The sequence below is a fragment of the Octodon degus genome, unplaced genomic scaffold (genome assembly GCF_000260255.1).
Source record: "Octodon degus isolate 3935 unplaced genomic scaffold, OctDeg1.0 scaffold00151, whole genome shotgun sequence".
Taxonomy (NCBI): Eukaryota; Metazoa; Chordata; class Mammalia; order Rodentia; family Octodontidae; genus Octodon; species Octodon degus.
The window spans coordinates 737,168-756,456 of NW_004524727.1; the positions used below are offsets into that span (position 1 = coordinate 737,168).

The 19,289-nt window shown below is 46.9% G+C and overlaps 1 protein-coding gene across 3 annotated transcripts in view; it reads left to right on the forward strand.

The window, feature by feature from the left end:
• Window positions 1-19,289, forward strand: part of Asap2 (ArfGAP with SH3 domain, ankyrin repeat and PH domain 2) — a 153,978-nt gene that overhangs the window by 98,855 nt on the left and 35,834 nt on the right. For all 3 annotated transcript variants that reach the window (XM_023702400.1, XM_004642314.2, XM_023702401.1), the window contains exons 7-12: window positions 2,118-2,203; window positions 8,268-8,343; window positions 8,576-8,662; window positions 12,777-12,880; window positions 12,977-13,046; window positions 18,355-18,442. In XM_023702400.1, the coding sequence (XP_023558168.1) occupies window positions 2,118-2,203; window positions 8,268-8,343; window positions 8,576-8,662; window positions 12,777-12,880; window positions 12,977-13,046; window positions 18,355-18,442 (511 nt within the window). The remainder of the gene's footprint in view (window positions 1-2,117; window positions 2,204-8,267; window positions 8,344-8,575; window positions 8,663-12,776; window positions 12,881-12,976; window positions 13,047-18,354; window positions 18,443-19,289) is intronic.

The window sequence follows — 19,289 nt, forward strand, 5'->3', positions numbered from 1 at the left end:
AAAAAAAAATCTAATACTAGCTTTTTAAAAATAAAGCAGCTTGCAGTATATCCTGATTATATCCCTCGTGGCGTGTTGGTGCATATATGTTATGCATTTAATTCTTTTTATGTCCCCTTCTCCTGCAGCCACTTCCTGTATGTCTTGGTCCCTTTCCCATCTGGAAAAAATTTGTCTACCTATTTTCTATTATCTCTTGGCTTTTGTACTTTGTTTATAGTTTGAATTTCTCATCTAAGAGAAACCATGCAATATTTAAGCTTGTGTTAAACATTCACTTATTTCAGTGAACATTACAGGCTCAAGGTGCATCTATTTTTCTACCAGTGATTTGTTTAAACCTCTTTGTGGCTGAATAGTACTGCATTGTATGTAAGCACCGCCTTTTCTTTATCTGTTCATCTGTTTATGGATATATAGACTGCTTGCAAGATGTAGTTATGAGTTGTGCTTCTGTAAACATGGGTGTGCACGCATGTATGCTTGCAATTTGGTTGCAGCCAGAATCGTGGAAAGAATTAAAGTCATGAACCAAGTTACCGCTATACTCAGCACTTTGGTGGTTTTAGTGAGGAATCTAGGTTCCCACTACACCAGTGAAGTCAGAGATGGAGGAGGGAAAAGAGGAATCTTCTGGGAAAAAGCCCAGTGCCCAGGGAGAAGTGTATGCCCAGACTCCACACAGCTCCCTGCTGGGCCCTGAGGGACTCCTGTCCTGTAGCCTCAGCCTTGTCTTGGGAAGGGAGAAGGGGACACAGCACGAGGGACATGGGGCAGGGGCAGAGACTGCACCATCACAAGTGCTGTTCCTGAAGCTTTCTACTTCTGTGCCTCCTCCAGGAGTACGAGGCCTTGCTCCCACCTCTCTGAGGTCTGCTCCCCCAGCCAAACCTGCAAAGCTGTGGGTGCCAGGTGGCAAGTGTCCTTCTCACAGCAATGTGCCTTGGTTGACAAGGCCATGGTCCCTCTTGTCTGTTTATCCTGGTAACTTTTATAATGGTCCCTTCAAATAACTTCCTGTAAGTAGGATTTCTGGGTCAAAGGGTACCTGCCTTTTAGGGGTTGGTACATTGCCTGACATTTTATTAACAAATACATGGATCATTTTGATCCATTGCCAGACATCCACTTAAAGTGAAAAATACCAAAGAGGAGTGAGAAAAGGACGTGTAGGCAGTTCTTATTTAAAGCAGGGAGGTATGGGGCTTACGATTTCCTGGAAGCTCCCTGTCCCCTTACTGGGCTGCATGGGTAACCTGGGAAAGACTGGACATGGAGTCATCCTGTGTGACAGCTGGGACACTGTGTGGCTTAGTATTCCAGGGCATTGTGTCCTAAGGATTCAACATTCTCAGGGTCCTATAGAGTATGTCCCACAAAGGAGGGGTAGGGAACCTATGGGGTTCTTATCTGTGAGCTTCTTGAAGCTTTTCAGAAGAAAACAAATACATTTCTTGATGCTAGTTTTACAGATCATTAGGCCTTCCAGCGGTCACCTCAGTGGTTATTATGAAGTCTCCAAGTTAGAAATGGTTTTAACTCCTTTCAGTGTAAAACTTGCCTACTTAACATCCGTGTGTGAGGAAGTATCTGTCTTGGGGTTGGCATGGGGAAAGAATATCTAATAGAGGATACTAGCAGTTGGAGTCTTAGATGACAGCCTGCCTCATGGAAGGAACCTAGGGCAGAAGTGTGCACAACAAGATGTGAGATGGGTGGAGGCCCTCCTCTGTAGCTAGAGCAAAGCCCTTCCAGCAGGCGGGGAGGAATGTCCTGTTAGTGGAGCTTCTTTAGTACCTAAGAGAAGCCTTTAGTTCTGTTCTGGGTGGCAGAAGGAATCAGGTGTTATAATTGTGAGCTGGGCATAGTGTCTCACCTCTGTAATCTCAGTGCTCAGGAGGCTGAGGCAGGAGGATCACCACAAGTTTGAGGCCAGCCTAGACTACATAGCAAGACCTTATCTCAGGGGGGAAAAAAAAGCATCAGATGTCTTCCACAGGCTCTGCCCAAGGAAGAAGACATCAAATAAGTGGAAGGCATTAATCTGTCTTCAGAAAGTCCAGTAAAGTTCACACTCTTCTCATTCCCATGACAATTCCTTCTTTGTTTCTTAACAGTATCTGCTGAAGGTGAATGAAATCAAGATTAAAAAAGGAGTGGATTTACTTCAGAATCTGATTAAATACTTCCATGCCCAGTGCAAGTAAGTTCTTTTCTCCTTTTGAGTGTTTCTCCGCATGTGGCAGCTTCTGGTAGGCACTAGCATTGTAGTGAGCGTACACTCTCTTAGGACAGATGTCTGGAGCCAGTACATGCTTCATGGGTGAACCTTGGGATCCTGTTCACTCAAGGGACCCCGAGCCAGAGGCCATGTGCTGCACAGTTCTGTTTATCTGCCAGGCGAGGAAGATGAACAAACTCCCAGGTATTGGTTGTTACAGCTTGGAGACTAACAGTGTAGCATGGGTGCTAATGGGCCTGTGGTCACTTTCTGAAGTCTTGGAAAAGTGCCGTAATTAGCACTGATTGCAAAACTTTGTAAATACATTAAAAAACCAGTGCACTGTTCACTATAAAATAATGAAGGTCTAGAATCATCTCAGTAAAAAAATAGGTCAGTAATATAAAAAATATCTGTAGCAGTTGCCAAATGCATTGGTTTACCCCTTTTTGTAGGAGTAGGAGGCAGACTAGTTTAATCTGATGCAGGAACTCAGATGTGGTTTGTGTCAGGACGAAGGAGAGATGGCTGATACAGGGTATTACATTAAAAAACTGCTTTCCCACATTACCAATGCTGCACAGCTGATGACTATGGTAAGCAGGGGAGAGGACCTTCCAAGTTCAAGAACTCAGCTATCCCTGTGCGTCAGCGCTTCGCCACCCTCATCTTTCCTGTGCTTTTGTTCCTGGGCACCAGCCACTGGGCTGAGCAAACCCCTGCCTGCCTCGCTTGTTCACCTGACAGTCTCACTGATCACATGGTGATGTCAGGCCTTGGTCTGAGGCAGAGACAGCACAGGCACACTTCTGTCTGGAGAGTCATCTCGGGAAATTGGACCTCAGAACTAGATGCTCACAAAATGTGCTGAGGCAGGGGTGGTGGCTCACATCTGTTACCCCAGCACTCTGGAAGGCTGAGGCAGGAGGATCTCAAGTTGAACCCTAGCCTGGGCAATTTAGTGACTTAGCAGACTTGAGACTTTGTCTCAAAACAAAGAAAAGGCTGGGGATGTAACTCAATGTGAAGGCCCTGGATTCAGTCCCCAGTATTGCACACAAAAAACCAAGAGGTTATGAAGTATATATATATCTGAGGAAATAGGATGTAATAGAAAAACCCAACTCAGACAAAGATTTAGGTAGGTATTATTTCTTAAATTAGCTATAGGCTTCTTTGGCAGGACATGTGTTCTGCCGTCTAGAGGATAAGTGAGAGTCAGCAGGTTGGGGTGTGGGGGGCAGGAGAACAAGGCCAGAATGGTATGAAACCAGAGTGGATGGAAAACCTTTAGCGAAGTGGGTGGCCATGACATCCTGTCCACAATGAAGATTTTGGTTCCACGCATTGGGCACTCTGGGACCAGTGTAGACAGTGGGGCTCCTCCCTGTGCCAAGGCATGTTCAGGCTCCTGGTCACCCAGGGAAGCAGTGAGCAAGGCTGGCCCTCGTGGCTGCAGGTGCCCCAGGCAGGCCGGAAGGGAGCAGGTAGGGGAATCCCTGTGAGCTCGGCCTCACGGTGAGGGATCTGAGAGGACTGGAGGCTGCTTGGGAAGCTGCTCAGTGTGGCAGGAGGGGCTGTGGACTGGTCTGCTGCGGTGGGAGGTGTGGACTGAATCAAGAGAGCCTCCCCCCAGGGAGCCTACTTTCCCTGGAGATGTGCCTTTCCTAGAATGTCATGCTGTGTCCCTGTGCCCGCCCCAGCCTCTGCTCTTGCTGGGGTCAAGCTTCTGAGGGAGTTCACGTGTTTTCATCATCTCGTTAGCACATCTGCAGTACTTAACAAGCACATTCCTTGTGATGGTGACCGAACACATCTTAGTTCTTTTTATGTCCCCTTCCTATTTACAAAAAACACATTTTCCAGTTTTCTATTGTTTTATCATTTCTTTTTTTTTTTTTTAAATTTAGTGTGTGTGTGTGTGTGTGGGTGTGTGTGTGTGTGTGGGTGGCCAGCTCAGTCCACCAGGGGGCGTGGCTGACTGGAGTATGGTGCTGGGGGATCGAACCACAGTCCCTGCACTTTGCCAAGCTTGTTCCAAGTAGGTGCTTTAGACCACTGAGCCATCTCACCAGCCCCTGTTTTATCATTTCTTTTGCTCTTTATATTTTGAGTTTCTCATTTGAGAGAAACCATACAACCCTTCTTACAGCCTGGAGGTCGTTCTTGTCCCCCACAGGCTCCTCATCCTCTACGCTACACCAGCGCCCTTACATGTCTCGCTGCCATCATCCTCCAGCTCGAGCTCTGTCCTTGAGGTGGGGCCATGTTTATTCTCCATCTCAGGTCGGGGCGCACATACCTGGCACGGATGGATGCGCAGAAGTCATGCCGTTGCCTCTGCCGTGTGTTTGGAGCAGCACCACAGTGGTGATACCATGCTCTGCTGCCGCAGCTGGAGACAAACAGGAGTGTGGTGCGGTGGCTCACCCTTGGCTAAGGGAGAGCTGGGCTGGGGAGAAACGTCCTAAGGCATTTTCCAGAAGAATTCTTTGACAGAGACTCAAAGTCCTGTCTGTGACATCTGCTGGTGACACCCAGATCACCTCTTCCGTTCTCCTCGTAACCTGGCCGGAGGCATTTTAGGAACCGAGTTGCTTCCTTGCTGATATTTTATTTTTAGCAAGAAGCTATTCTAAGATTTCCTTTTTCTTTATTTTGCCCCAACTGTCAGTTGGGTAGCAACAACTCTTGGAAAAGTGAACTAGTTGGCCTTTTTTGGGCATGAGCTGGACAACCTTTTCAAGTATGCATCTTCTATTACTTCCTTCTTTGATAGTGAGCAGGGGAGACTATGTCTGTGACTGCGTGCTCCTCAGGTCAGCCCAGCAGTTCTGCCTGTTTTGAATTCATGTTTTGGGCATGGAACCTGGAGCCTGAGAGCCTCAGCAACCCGGCCGCAGGAGTTAGGCCTTGCCTGCACCTCGATGTGGGGGTCCTGTGTCCCCTCTCAAGCGCTCCCCACATCTCCTTCTCAGCCCTTGACCAGCTGTGCCAAGGCTTGTGCCACCACGCTGTCCTCTGGGGCAGTGAGAGGCCACCATGTGTCCCTAGCCCCTCAGAATCATGTTTGTAGGGCTGTGGAAGTACTGAGATGTGCATGCTTTTACTTTTTACTCACTTTTTGTGGTCCCTTGTGTTTATGAAGAATGTGTCATGCTCTTCATTTCTGACTTGTAAATTTGCATCTTTGTCTCATTCCTATGCACCTCTGAAGATGTGTGTTAGCTTGTGCTGCTTGGAGGGAGGAAGCTGCTCCCTAGTGGATCAGAGAGGTAGGGTAGCCTCTGAAGGGTAAATAAATGTGCACTAGGAGGTCCTGTTCCAATGGGGCAAGAGGCAAGGAGCAAGGAGTGCACTTGTGCTTTGAGCACAGCCTGCTGAGGCCCATGATTGCAGCTGTCACTCGCTGGGCTTGGGTCCAGGAGCCGTGGAAAGGATGCTGCCATGTAAGGAGTGTGGGGAGGTGGGATGGGCACATGTGGATCCTCAGCGGCTTTGAGTACTGTGATCTGTGAAGCCTAGGTTGGGGAGCAGATACCTTGCCATGGGGTGTAAAGCAAGGCTGGTAACTGTGTAACTGGGTGCATTTCTACAGCTTGAACATCTAGTTGAGCCAGATGTGATGATTATGTGGTATTGCTGGTAATCTCAGCAGCCAGGTCTGATGATGTTGTGGTACTGCTGATAATCCCAGCACTTGGGAGGATTCCCATGAGTTTTGGGCCAGCCTGGACTACATAGTGGTGGGAGAGAGAGAGAGATTTGACATTTGACTTGACATGGTTTTTGATGGAAGGCTGGGAAATAGTAAAGGGCTCAAGTTAGGAACATGTTGCCTGGCACTTCTGTTTAGGAATGTCACAGTGGCTGACAGCAATCAGCAGAGTAGCTCTCAGACTCCTTGAACCTGTTCCTAGTGCCAGGCCTAAGTGCATTTTAAAGGTGCCTTGTATTGATTGCACCAGGAGGGTACAGAAGGGTTACAGTTCTCAAGAGGTTTTCCGGTCGACAGTGAAGATGGGGGAGGCATCCACATCTTAAACTCTTTTAAACTTAAATTGTGTTATTTTTCCTTTGACATTGTCTGGTGCCACACCAGAAGTGAGATCTGTGCAAGATGCATGCTCCTGAGCCCTGAACGCTGCTGTCAGCTTGTCCCACCCCAGGGAGTCACTTAGTCGCAGCAGCACACAGCTGTGCACCTGTTCCTTCTTCCCAGGGCCTCCTTGGGTTTATCCACTGAGATCCCTGACCTGTTCCCCAGTGGAGCACCCTGCTATCATGCGCTCTTTCCCTGTTCCCTTCTCTTCCTTCCTGGCAACTTTCCATGAATTTGAAGGGATTTGAGGAAACAGTTGCATAGAGGAAAACCATCCCTGACAGAAGGAAGTACTTCTGCTTCTCATTCCCATGACGCCGCTGTTCTTCAGAATTTCTTCCCTGTGCAGAAGGGGCGTGGGCTATGTGCTGCCTTCTGTGTGCCAGCGACAGAAGGTGCAGAGGCAGGAGCACATGGGTTCTGCTCTTGCTGTGGTGACAGACACCTAGATAGATCATGCTGGCTCCAGGCACAGTGCTGCACCAGAAGTTCAGTTAGGTAAGGTGAGGGTTCCAATGTCCTGCAGGCCGGAGAGGACCCATGCCCTACCCAGCCTGGTGGCTCTGTTGCCGCGGCGCTCATGACCCACAGCTATGCATGCCCCCTCTAGCCAAGGAGGACTGGCTGCACTGTTCTCTTGGCCTCCTGTGTGTGATACCCCCCACGGAGCCACTGCTGTGCTTGAAAGAAAACAAAAATCCAGCACAAACACGTGAGAGGTGGGTCACATTTTGAAACTGGCTTCTGTGGTGTCCAGGGAACAGAGTTGGCAACTTCTGTGCCTGTGTCCTTTCCTGCACTCTGGATCCTGGCCCTCCCTCTTAGAACTTTGGGTGTGATGAGCAAAATCTATGTTTAATAATCACACACCTGGAGACATAGTGGGAAACTCTTTGGAACAAAGGATAAGATATGCCTGGGGAGCTCTTTATTTTTGAGGCAGGACCTCACTGTGTAGTCTAAGTTGTCCTTGAACTCACTTTGTTGCCTGGATTGGCCTTGAATGTGGAGAAATCCTCCTGCCTCAGCCTCCTGAGTGCTGGGATTACAGACATGCACCACCACACCTCACTCAAGGAGAGTTCTTTTAAGGTGGGGATTAAAGAAGGCCTCACAAAGGAGGCAGTGTTTACTGAGCAGGCACAGCAGGGTGAAGTGGATGTATTAAAGGAGAGGTTAGAGAGAAGAGCCACAATGTGTGTAGGAGAGAGGCAGCCTTGTGTAGAACATGTAGGTCAGGGCTGTATTGCACCACAGGCCAGGCCTGTCAGCTTTACCCAGAGCCCACAGGGATGCCTTTTCTCCTCCCTGTCTGTAGTGCCTTGCACTGCACACTGTGCAGGTGTCAGTGATCACCAGCCACCTGTCCCCATGGGAGACTCGTCCACCTTGCTTGTATTTCCTGAGTCACTTGCTTTATGTGACCTCATGCATTGTGTTCTGGACTTCTAAAAAAAAAAAAAAAAACACAGGACTGCTTCTGATATTGAATCTGAAGTTCTCCAACCACGCTTTCCTCTTCTGCAGATAGAGTGAAGCCATTTGTAAGCCTCAAAGTTGCCTGGCTTTTTCTGTCTTCTTTTTTAGCTGCTGCCTGTCTCAGACAGTTCTCCAGCGCCTTATCCTTGTTTGCACCGTTTATTCTTCCTTTAGCCCTTTGATTGACTCCCAAATCAAAGTCCTTTTTGCCATTGTTGTAGAATCCTATTTCCCATAGAAGGAAAATTTAGGTCTCATTTTATATGGGTCATGTGGTTTATTGCAGTTTCTTTTCTATTTGCTTCTCCCAATTTTGAGTGTCACTTTATTTTTGATTTGCTTTTTAAATTTGTGTTTATACAGACTTTGTCCCCCCAGAGATCATAAAACGACCACAGTCACTTTCCTGTCAAGTTTTTCTCTGTCTAACAGAATTATGTTCTCTGTTTCTTGTGTTTCCCCTAGTTTTTTCCAGGATGGACTGAAAGCAGTAGAGAGCCTAAAACCTTCCATTGAGACGCTGTCCACAGATCTCCACACAGTGAGTTGCTTCCCTCCAGAGGTTTTGAGCCATGTTTATGTGACCTGCATTTTCCTTAGGTTTGCAGGCTGAATGGCCCAGAAAAGAAGAGCCCCACTGTGCCTGGCAGAGGAGGGAGGGGTGACCACAAGGGAGGCAGTCCCCAGGGGCACACTAGTGGAGGTGCCTTCAAGCACCAGCCACCTTCCAGTGCCCCAGGCTGACTCTTCCCTGCTTTTTGTGCTTTGTGAAGATCAAGCAGGCCCAGGATGAAGAAAGAAGGCAACTCATACAGCTTCGAGACATTTTGAAGTCAGCACTGCAGGTTGAGCAGAAAGAGGTGAGGGGATTTAATTTAGAGCACCATTTGAGCTGGGCATGGTGGCACATGTCTGTACATCTCAGCTTCTGAGGACTCTGAGACAGGAGGCTTGCAAGTTCAAGCCCAGCTTGGGCAATGTAGTGACTTAGCACGAACATGTCTCATAATAAAATATTCTTAACACGAATATGTCTCATAACAAGAACATGTCTCCAGGTGAAATCCCTGGGTTTAATCCCCAGGACCCTGTACTTTGGAGGTTTGGCCTGAGGCCTGTGTTCCTGTATCCTAGGGTTCTCTGCACCTGGACCCTGCCACATGAGTGTTTTCAGTGTCTCTCATGTTGTCCACTGCCGTGTGTGCCATTTACTTTGTCTTCTGGCCTCTGGTTCACCTGCCCATTGGGGTGGGCACAGAATAGGTGACCTTTGCAGTTTTTCCCTATCTGCCACTGTATGTACAAGATCTGAGGTGTCAGCCTTTGTCACAGCTGTATCCCTTGAGCAGAAGTCTGTGGCTTCTCCATGTGGTGACATCTTTTTACATTCATGCACCTGCAGTTTGGAGGGGGAAATTGTGGAAAAAACCACTAAAAGGTGCATTTTAAAGGTAATTTTATGGTGTGTTCACTACAATGTGAGTGTATAATGTGGAGATTTGCTTCCCTTGAAACAGTCTTGGGTTGCCCTAGGCTGGCCCCGAACTCGTAGGCTCTGTGCCGCCAGGATGCAACAGAACGTTAACATAAATGCGTTTCCTTGTGAAAGAGAATGTGCCTGAATGTTACCACCTAGATTTTAGATGAACGGCTCTAGAGCTACTTAGCAGAACATAAAGTTGGCAGTTTGTTGTAAGTTCTTATACTGTAACTGAATATTACTGTTTTTCTCCCAAATGCATTTACCTTTTGTGACCGAAGTCTAGGAGAGTAAGTAGTTTTTTTTTTTTTTTTTTTAAATAAATTGGAGAATTTTGCATGTTTTGTTTATGAACTTCAAAACCATGAATTTTTTTTTCTTTGTATGTCTTAATGGCTAGTAGCACTTGAGATTTCAGTCCTTCTTTCATGGTAGTAGATTTCACTAAAGGCTACAGAGCTTACATGTATCAAGGGGAATTTCCAGGGTTTATACTTGGATTGCCCTTCATCATCCTTCCCTTCAGCAGGGCTGAATTCTGAGTGTTCTTTTAGCCCCTTGGAAGCTGTCTTTCTGGCCTCCCCAGTTCCCACTCCAGGTCCAGCCAGGACCCCTTCTCCCTAGATGCGCCACCACAGGGGTGATTAGGTGGTTTAGATTAAAGCCTGGGCCAGGTGAGCATCACCTGAAGCTTAACCAGACTTTTATTCAGGTGGAGAGGACTTTTGCTGGGTCACCTAGAGGTCACCTTGAGGATGCCGAAGATGATAGTAGGTTCAATTTATATTAAAGTTTCTCTTTTCTGTGAATTTTAAATTTTAAGCAGGAGCTTCAGATTTGTCTGATTATTTTGATGGATTCAAAACTGGCTGGGTGTGATGGTGTACAGCTGTGATCTCAGTGCTTGGGAAGCCAAGACAGGAAGGTCACTGAGAGTTCAGGACTAGCATGTGCTGCATAGCAAGACCCTGTCTCAAAACAAAAAACAAAAAAAAAAGAAAAAGAAAAGATGTTTGGCTTAAAGAAAAGGGTAAGATAGAATCCCCCCTTTCTTCCCATGTGGCTGGAGCCTGGTTCTGCGGGGGGAGGCCAGTGCCTTTCACTCTGCTGAGACCTGCAGATGGGTGCTACCCTAGTTGGTGACACAGATGTACAGCAGGGTCTTCACATGACTGACTCTGAGTTTATGCAGGGAGTTTCTTCTCCCCAATTTAGTTGACCAATTTTTGGTTGTGCAGTTTTGTCTTTTGATGGGTTTATAAGTCATACAAGTAAGCAGTCTCTCTGTTTCTCTCCATGGAGTTATTCCCAACAGTGTTTAAAGCTGGTTTTGCTCCACGTCTCTGGGGTTGAGGTGTAGCCCTTGTGGGAAAAAGGGGGTTCAGGGACATCCTCATCCCACAGATGGTGGGCTGGCCCTCTGCGTCACTCATTGGTTTGGTAGTGAGCATGTCATGGGTGGCTCAGGTAAAGATTTTTTGTTCCTTCAGGTGGTTGCCCATATAGTTTAGGAAGCCAGTGCCAGACGCTCACATTCGTAGATTTGAAGATAGCACAATGACAATGATCTTCCGATGGTGTATAGGCTCCATATGGTTTCTACCAGAATCATAGTTGGCTTTTGCAGAAATTGACAAGCTAATTTTAAAATTCTTAGGGAAATACAAAAATCCAAGAATTAGCCAAAACCAGCTTATAAAAGAACAAAGTTGGAAGATATTTCCTGATTTGAAAGCTTAGCCACAAAGCTGTAACAAGACATTGTGGTACTGGCATATAGTGAGAAAGCTTGATCAATGAAATAGGGTTGAGAATCTAGAAAGAAGCCCCACATTTGTGGTCACTGGGGTTTTGAACAAGGACACCAGAGCAGCATGGGAGAGAATCATCTTTGCAGCAGTGGTGCGGAGAAAACTGGACAGCCGTAAGCAAAGGAATAAATTCAAATCCTGTTTCATGCCAGAACTCAGTGGATCAAAGACCTCAGTACAACAGCTACCATTGTAAAACTCTTACAATTATAGGTATAGAGCACTATGACTTTGGATTCAGCGTTGATTTCTTACATGCTACCCCAAAGTACAAAGGAACAGTAGATAAATTGAACTTTATCAAAATAAAAACTTCCTGTGCTTTAAAAACTTTTGAAATTGTTCAGTGTCCAGAAGGTCCCAGCTGCTTGTGCCTGGAGCGTGTGCTCTGCCTCCTGGCCGCAGTGTTTGTCCCCCTTCCTGGGTGACACCAGCTCCTCTCTACCCTCTCCCTGTCTCAGCCATGCTGCCTCCTTGCCCCAGATGCTTTCCTCCTGCTGTGCCAGTTCTTGTCCTCCCCTTAAGGCTCACTTCTTCCAAACTCTCCCCATGGTTTTCTCCTCTTGACTCCTCAAATCTCACTTCAGGTCACTTTGCTGTCCTTACCTTTGTTGTCTGCGTGTGTGTGGAGGTTCCCTGAGGTGGGCACTGCTTACTGGCATCAAGGAGCACGACCCTATCTGAGGATGCCCCCAGGGAGGCAGCAGGGGTGTGAGCTCTGTCTACTCCCTGAGCAGAGCACTGAATTTCATGATCCTCTTTCTTCCCATTATAGAAAGGACAGGCTCCAACAGAGGATGATTTCAGGATTCATAGAAACTTAGCCCTTGCCTGGCTGACTTGGGCTTGTCTTTCTTACCTGCTCTGCTCTATTCCTGTGGGCTGCCCCAATTTCCAGTGCTGGCGCCAGCAGCACTGTCTCCTCTTGGCATGGACTATGTGATATCATTTGTTCCACATCTGTTGGAGGTCGGACCCTGGCCTTGAGCACTTGTGGGTGGTGGCCTTGTGGCACTTGCAGGTGAATGTCCATATGTCCAATGGATTTGGGCTTATGTGAATTCCCAGCTGACTTCCAGGGTGGACTTCCTGTGATGCCAGCTCCTGGATCAGAATAGGGAGCAGTCTTATTTCCTGTGTGCCCCCCCCACCCCCTCATGCCTTGAGACAGAGAGGGAGGGAGAGAGGGAATAGTTGTCCTGAACCAGTAGGCACCAAGTGTCCACACATGTGATCCACTCTTGTGTTTGCCATCTTACTAGGTATTGTTTCCTGTTGTCCAGGACAGAAACCAAGGCAGAGGACCTGTGTAACATGTCTGTGTGAATCAAAAAATGGTTTTGCAGTCTTACCTGAAAGCCCTTGCCCTTTCCAATCATCACATTTCCTTCCTTTATGGTGCTGCTCAGCCTTCTCACGAGATGCAGCTGTCATCCGGGACATAAAGCTTATAGGAGAGCAAAGCTTTTGAATGTCCAGGGGCTCATTCTGTCTATTTATTAGAAACACTGATTTTTGAGAGTTCTCTGGCCTGGTGATAGATGACTTTTGTGTCCCTTTCTTGGTGTGATGAGAAGGGGAGAACTGAAAAACAACTTCAGGCTTACCTGTTCTTTGGATACTGCTTTTTTAAAAATCAGCCCTGGAGAATGTATTATAAAGCAAGTTCTTGGCCATTTGCAGGACTCACAGCTTCGCCAGAGTACAGTTTATAGCTTACATCAGCCTCAGGGAAACAAGGAACATGGCACAGAGCGGAATGGCAACCTCTACAAGAAAAGCGATGGGTAGGTAGCCGTGCTGGATGCTAGGGGGACATGTATGTTCCTGACCTCCTGCATCTAAAATGTCTATGCATTTGCTTTTTCCCATTTATCTATAAGGATCCGAAAAGTGTGGCAGAAAAGGAAATGTTCAGTGAAAAATGGTTTTCTGACCATATCCCATGGTACTGTAAGTATCCTTTCTTTTCTTTTTTTCTTTTTTTGTTTTTTGGCGGAACCGGGGACTGAACTCAGGCCCTTGCACTTGCCAGGCAAGTGCTTATTCTACTGAGCCATCTCCCTGGCCCCAAGTATTCTGTCTTGATCCATGGTCCTCTGACCTAGGGATGGACCTTGTTTCTTAGCCAGACACATAGAGGTCCTTCGATTTTCCAGAATGCAGTCCCCACACTGCTGTTCTCCCACCTTCTTCTAGGGTATTATGGCTTGTGTCTCGATGACCCCTCACAGCCCCATGAGATCATGTGGCTTTTTCAGAGTTGGCTAGATCATGAGTGTATGACACTGGGATGGACTCATGGTGCAATGCTAGGCTCGTGGGTGCTAGGAGTAAGGGTGTAAGTGAGCCCTACCTCAAGCAGCTGGATAAGATACAAGGACAGAAAGAGCAGGGTCAGCCCTGGTTGCTCTGCTGCCTTCTGCCCACCATGAACTATTTTTCCTCTGTGATGCCACTCCGCCTTGGAGCCAGCCAACTATGTACTAAAACCTCTACAAACTATGGACTTAATAACGCTTCCTCCTTTAACTTTGGGCATCAGGTATTTTGTCTTAGCAATGAGAAAAGTGGCTCAGACTTGGGGCTTGCAGTCTGCACTTTCCAACACTGCTCTTTCCTTACACATAGATGCATGGGGGAGGGGTAGTGTGTGTGCTATAGACAGCAGGACACTAGTTTTGATTAACTGTATCTCATCTTTAGAAATTAATGACATGAGACCAGGAGATGGCTGGTTTCCTTACTGGTCTAAACATCCTGGACTCTGTGGTTGTTTTTCAGTTGTCCAGTTAGTTTAATTCAAGTTTATCACCGTGATGCACAAAATGAAGCCCAAGTTCATTTCATGCTCTTACAGCTCTCTAGTTGCTAATGAAACCAGCCTTTTGAGAACAGGCCCAGCAATCCTTTGCTGGCTCTCTTTAAGTCTCTGCTGTCTGAGCTTCCTGTCAGGAGGCAGGAAAGGCTCCTTTGTTAGTGTGGATGGGTTGCCCCAGTTTCTGCTTTCAGTAGCACATTCATGATCAGCTTCAGCGGGATGCTGGCAACTCACCTGTCGTGCACTCTGTGTGTCTCATGAGTGCTCTGTGTGCTGAGGGCACCCTCTCTAGGCACACTGCCTTGTCTGCCATTTACAGCCCCTTTCTGCTCCATCTGGGGATGGTGGTGGACCCTGTCCTGGCCAGCACCTCATACATTGCAGGGACACTGTAGCTGCTTTCCAGCCCTCTACGCAGATGCTGAGTGTTTCCTCTCCCTGTGTCATGCTACAAGCTCTGGAAGTCAGAATCCCAAGCACTCTAGTGGCCTGGAATGTGCAGGGTTTGTCCAGACTGGAAAGGAAATCCCTGCTAGTCATAGCTGATCGAGCTTCTTGGCATGGGAGAATTGATCCTTGGATGAAATATAGCAGTGTTGCATGCCATCAAGACTGGGGGCTGCACTGAGGTAGAACTGTACTGGCTCTCAAAATAAAAATTTAAAGTCTAACTGGTTAAAAAAAAATTTTAAAGAAGTAAATTGGCAGGGTTAAGCTGGGAGAATCATTCATATTCCTTTCTTTCAAAACAAGCACTAAGCTGGGCATGATGGCACATACTTGTCATCCCAGCACTGGGGAGGCTAAGGCAGGATTGTCCTGAGTTTGAGGCCAGCCTGGGCTCCATAGTGAGTTCAACATCAACCTGGACTACACAGTGAGACCCTGTCTAGGAAAACAAAAATAAAAACAAGACAAGACCAAGGCTTAGCTCTTTCCTCCTCCCTGGCTTTTCTACTGAACCAGGGCTTCTTAAATTACATTAGGTCTTTGCAGAGAACTGCTATCCTTGTGAATCAGATGAAATTGTTTGATAACTAACATAAGTCACGACATTCCTTTTCCAAATTGCAGTGCAAACAAATGTAATGGGTAGAAATTTCTCCCCTGAATTTTCATCTGACTTTGCTGTGAAGTAGATGGCCCATCTGAATGGGCAAAGAGCAAACAGCTATTGGTGCAAAACCGAGAACAGCTGGTGTCACTTGTGAGTGCCCACTTGTATGACTTTGTTCATTCTTTCTTGGGGTCATCTTTGATATGGAACCATATTCATGTTTTTCTTATTTTTTCTAGTCCAGATAAGGGCAGTGGATCTCTTCTGTATTTGAGGGGGCTGGGTTGCTGTAAGGGAACAATATGTCTTTTAGGGTAGTTATCTCTGAGGGTGAGCAGCTTTCCCTATGCCACAGAGAAAAGGTTAGCTAACTGGTAGGGAGGGTTCTGATCATTCTGATGGGTGAGTCTGTGTGGGCGGCAGCTGCCTCTGGGTACTGAGCAGAGCCCAGAAGCCTAGCAGCTGAGCCCTTCAGCCCTGGAGCAGGGTTGGTGTGTTTGAGGCCTGGCACCCTTGCTCCCAAATGCAGAACTGCAGTCATGGTTTCATTTGTGCAGACCACATCTTTATTATACTGCTGGAGTCATTCCTACTGCAGAGAACCCTTAGGAGTCAGGTAGTGTGGTGTATACCTGTATTCCCAGTGTTCTGGATGCCTGAGGCAGGAGGATTACAAGTGTGAGCCCAGCTCAGGCAATTTAAGGACTGGGAGACCCTGTCTCAAAATAAACTCATAAAAAAGGACTGGGGATTTAGCTTAGTGCAAAGGCCCTGAGTTCTGGGCTGGGCCAGGGATATAGTTCAGCAGCATAAGTGTCTGCCTGACAAGCACAGGATCCCAAGTTCTACTTGTACACACACACACACACACACACACACACACACACACACACACACTCACACTCTATATTCAAAGGCCCTGAGTTTAATTCCCACCAAAAATGTGGCAGTAGGGCTGGGGAGATGGCTCAGTGGAATAAGTGCTTCCCTGGCAAGCACAAGGGCCTAAGTTCAATCTGTTCAATCTCCGGCTCCGCCAAAAGAAAAACAAAAAGGAAGGAAGGAAGGAAGGAAGGAAGGAAGGAAGGAAGGAAGGACATGCAAATGAATACCTGGCCTGAAACTCTGAGGAAAAAAAAAAGGCAGTTAGTAATATTGGTTGAATTCATGAAAAAAGTGTTTACCCCACAAAAGGACAGACTAATATAAAAATAGCTGGGTAGCTATAGTTCTTCCTACTGAGTCCTCCTCGTGTCCTTAAGGTGCTTCTGCATTTACTGAAGGGTTCTGGCCCCTTGGCTCCTGTATCCAAGACAAAGTGGACACTGCATTGTAGAAGTAGCCCTGGAAACAGTCTCTGGTACATGGTTATAGGCTGGTGACAGATAACACATGGTCTCCTGGGCCTCATTGGAGCAGTGTGTCATTTGTATGTTGAGTCCTCGGTGAATCAGTTGTCCCATGGGTAAAGATCAAAGGTGGCTGGTGCTTTTGCTCAGAACTGTCCAGGTTTACAAGATGAGGCAGTGCAGGGGCTTCCAAAGCTGGTACCTGATGATCCCAGGATTCTGTTAGGAGTTAGCAGGTGGTAGAGAAGATCCATCTGTAGGAGATAAGATTATTGGGGCCACAAGCCAGGAGCATCTAGGACATTCCCTGTTTGTGCAGTTTCTGAGTTCCTAGACTTGAAATCCCTCACCCTTTCTGAAACCTACATCCTGCTTAATGCTGTTTTAATGAAGCTGCTCCCTGTACCCCTACTCTGTAGAGTTAGTGGCAAGACCTTGTGGTCTGTGAGTGGAGAGGGCCACACAGGCCACCTTGTTACAAGAGGAAGGTGGGTCTGGATGTATTGCACATCCAAGCAGCTTGTGATCACAGCAAGCAGAGAACAAGAACGACTGCAGTTTCTGGTATCTTCCTTTGATCTTTTCCTTTGATCCTTCCTTTAGCAGCTTGTTAGGTGAGTAAGGCCAGCCATTCGGTATTTGGAGAGTTTGGTCTGCATTTGTAGACTTCAGTAAGGTTTTTGATGCATTTGACATCCACAGTTTCTGTTTCTGAAATTACCTTCCTGTTCCCTTTGCATTTGACAGCTATCTTAGTTACTTATCTCTGGTTATTGAGACAATTACCCAACACTCAAAGAAGGAAAGGTTTATTTAGCTCACAGTTTGTAGAGGTTTTAGTTCTTAATCAGCTGTCTGTGAGGCAGGGTGGCCCATGTCAGAGAAGAAATTGTTCATGGTGGGCAGAAGGTAGCAAAACAAGGGACCTTAGCAGTGTCTTTCTGCCCCCTTTCTCTAGGCTACTCAGGGTGGGCAGCACTCACACCCTTAATCCTAGTGCCCTTGAGCTTAGCATTACACCGTGAATCTATCCCAGCATCCCACACTGCAGCCACTGACAAATCCCCACTTCTGACTGCATAAGGCCTTGGGGATCATCTAGACACAGCCTCAAGGACTCAGAGTAATGTTTATTGAAACTGAGAAGGGCCAGCCAGATAGCTCAACAGATTAAAGTGCCTGCTTAGGCAGACACGGGCGAGGGGTTCAATCCCTGGCCTGCTGTGTCAGCCTTGCCCCAGGTGTGCACTGAGACAGCAATTGAGACTGGGTGTGGTGGCGCATGACTGTAATCCCAGCACTTGGGAGGCTGAAAACAAAGGATACTATGAGTCTGATCTGTGTAGTGAGACCCAGTAGACCCTGTACTAAATACATTTAAAGGAAAGAAAGAAATTAAGAGGACAGCTGTTTTTTGACCCAGTTCTACAAAAGTGTTTTGTGATTCCTTATGCATGGGGTTGGAATGTGTCTGATAAAGTGTGTTTTTTCAAACTGTTAATATTACCCCTTAGTTATTGCAGACTGATCAGGCCCACAGTCACCCAAGTGGGTGGACAGTGAGTCAAGAGATATGATTTTAGGGCTTTAGGAAGATCAGAACCCTCCAACAGGATTTGAAATTCTGGAAGGGTGAGGCTGAAACAAAGAATTTCTCAGGGCTGCTGAATTTATTTGATATTTAAACAAAGGAGAGGGGGATACTGAAGAAAACATGGGAACTTGAGTGAAATCTTGGGAGACAATTCAAAGACTTCCCCAAGTAGTAAAGTATGCAAACTAGGAGACTGTTTCATCTCCAGGTTGACTTTTGTTGTAAGAGTGTGTAGCCTGCAGCTGACGGTCTCCTTTTAGTTTATTGGGGTTGGAGCCAAACATCCTCACCTGGGGCCTTAGACAAGGGGTCTAGGCCTTGGACGGGCTCACAAGGAAACATGGAAAGCCGATTGGTTAATAGTAAATCCTGCTCAGAGCTGTTTCATAGTGGTCTCCATCGGTGGCCCTCTCACCTTCCCTATCCTTTGTTGCACCCAGGCTAACCGGCCTCCTGCAAAGCTCAACCTATTGACCTGCCAGGTGAAGACGAACCCCGAGGAGAAGAAGTGTTTTGACCTTATCTCACGTAAGGCTCTTTGGGTGATTCTGTGCACTGGAAGATTCATTAAATGTGCTTCTAGGTCATACATCCAATGCCTGACAGTGGGTATCAAAGCAGTGGTTTTGGAAGAACAGCACCCCCTTTCCAGCAAGCTGCCTTCTCTGTCTTTCAGTGGTGCTTGGCTTGCTCTTCTCTCAGGCTGAGGACTAGACATAAGCAGCAGCCCTATTCCACAGCTTTGTAAATGTAAACACATACTATCTGCTCTCCATTTGAAATGAAAGGGCAGCACCAGACAAGCTCACAGGCACAAAGTACTTACAGTTTTTTTGTTGTTGTTGTTGTTGTTGTTTGTTTTTTCTGAGACAGGGTCTGTGTAATCCAGGCTGGCTTTAAACTCACTATGTTAGTGTAGGCAGTCCTCCTGCCTCAGCCTCTTGAGTGCTGAGATTATAGGTGTGCCACTACACGCAACTCAGTTTTTTAAAAAGAAATTTTGTTGCCCAAAGCCTCCATTTACTATTAGACATGCTATAAACAAAAATGATAGGGTCTTGAGTGGAGCCCTAGAAAGTAGAGTTTGGACTGGTTTACCTTCCCATCTCTGCATTTGACTCTCTAATTCTGTGAGCTTATCTTCTTCGTGGAATCAGCTACTGTGGTAAATCTTTATTCAGCATGCACCTCACCCTCCGAACAGAAAACAAAAGGGTTGGAGAGGTTTTAAAAGAGATAGGACAGGCCTTCTGTTCCCTGTCATCCAAATGGCAAAGTTGGGCTGGAGAGATGGCTCAGTGGTCTAAAGCACCTACTTAGAACAAGCTTAGCAAAGCATCAGGGACTGCGGTTCAATCCCCCAGCACCACATGCC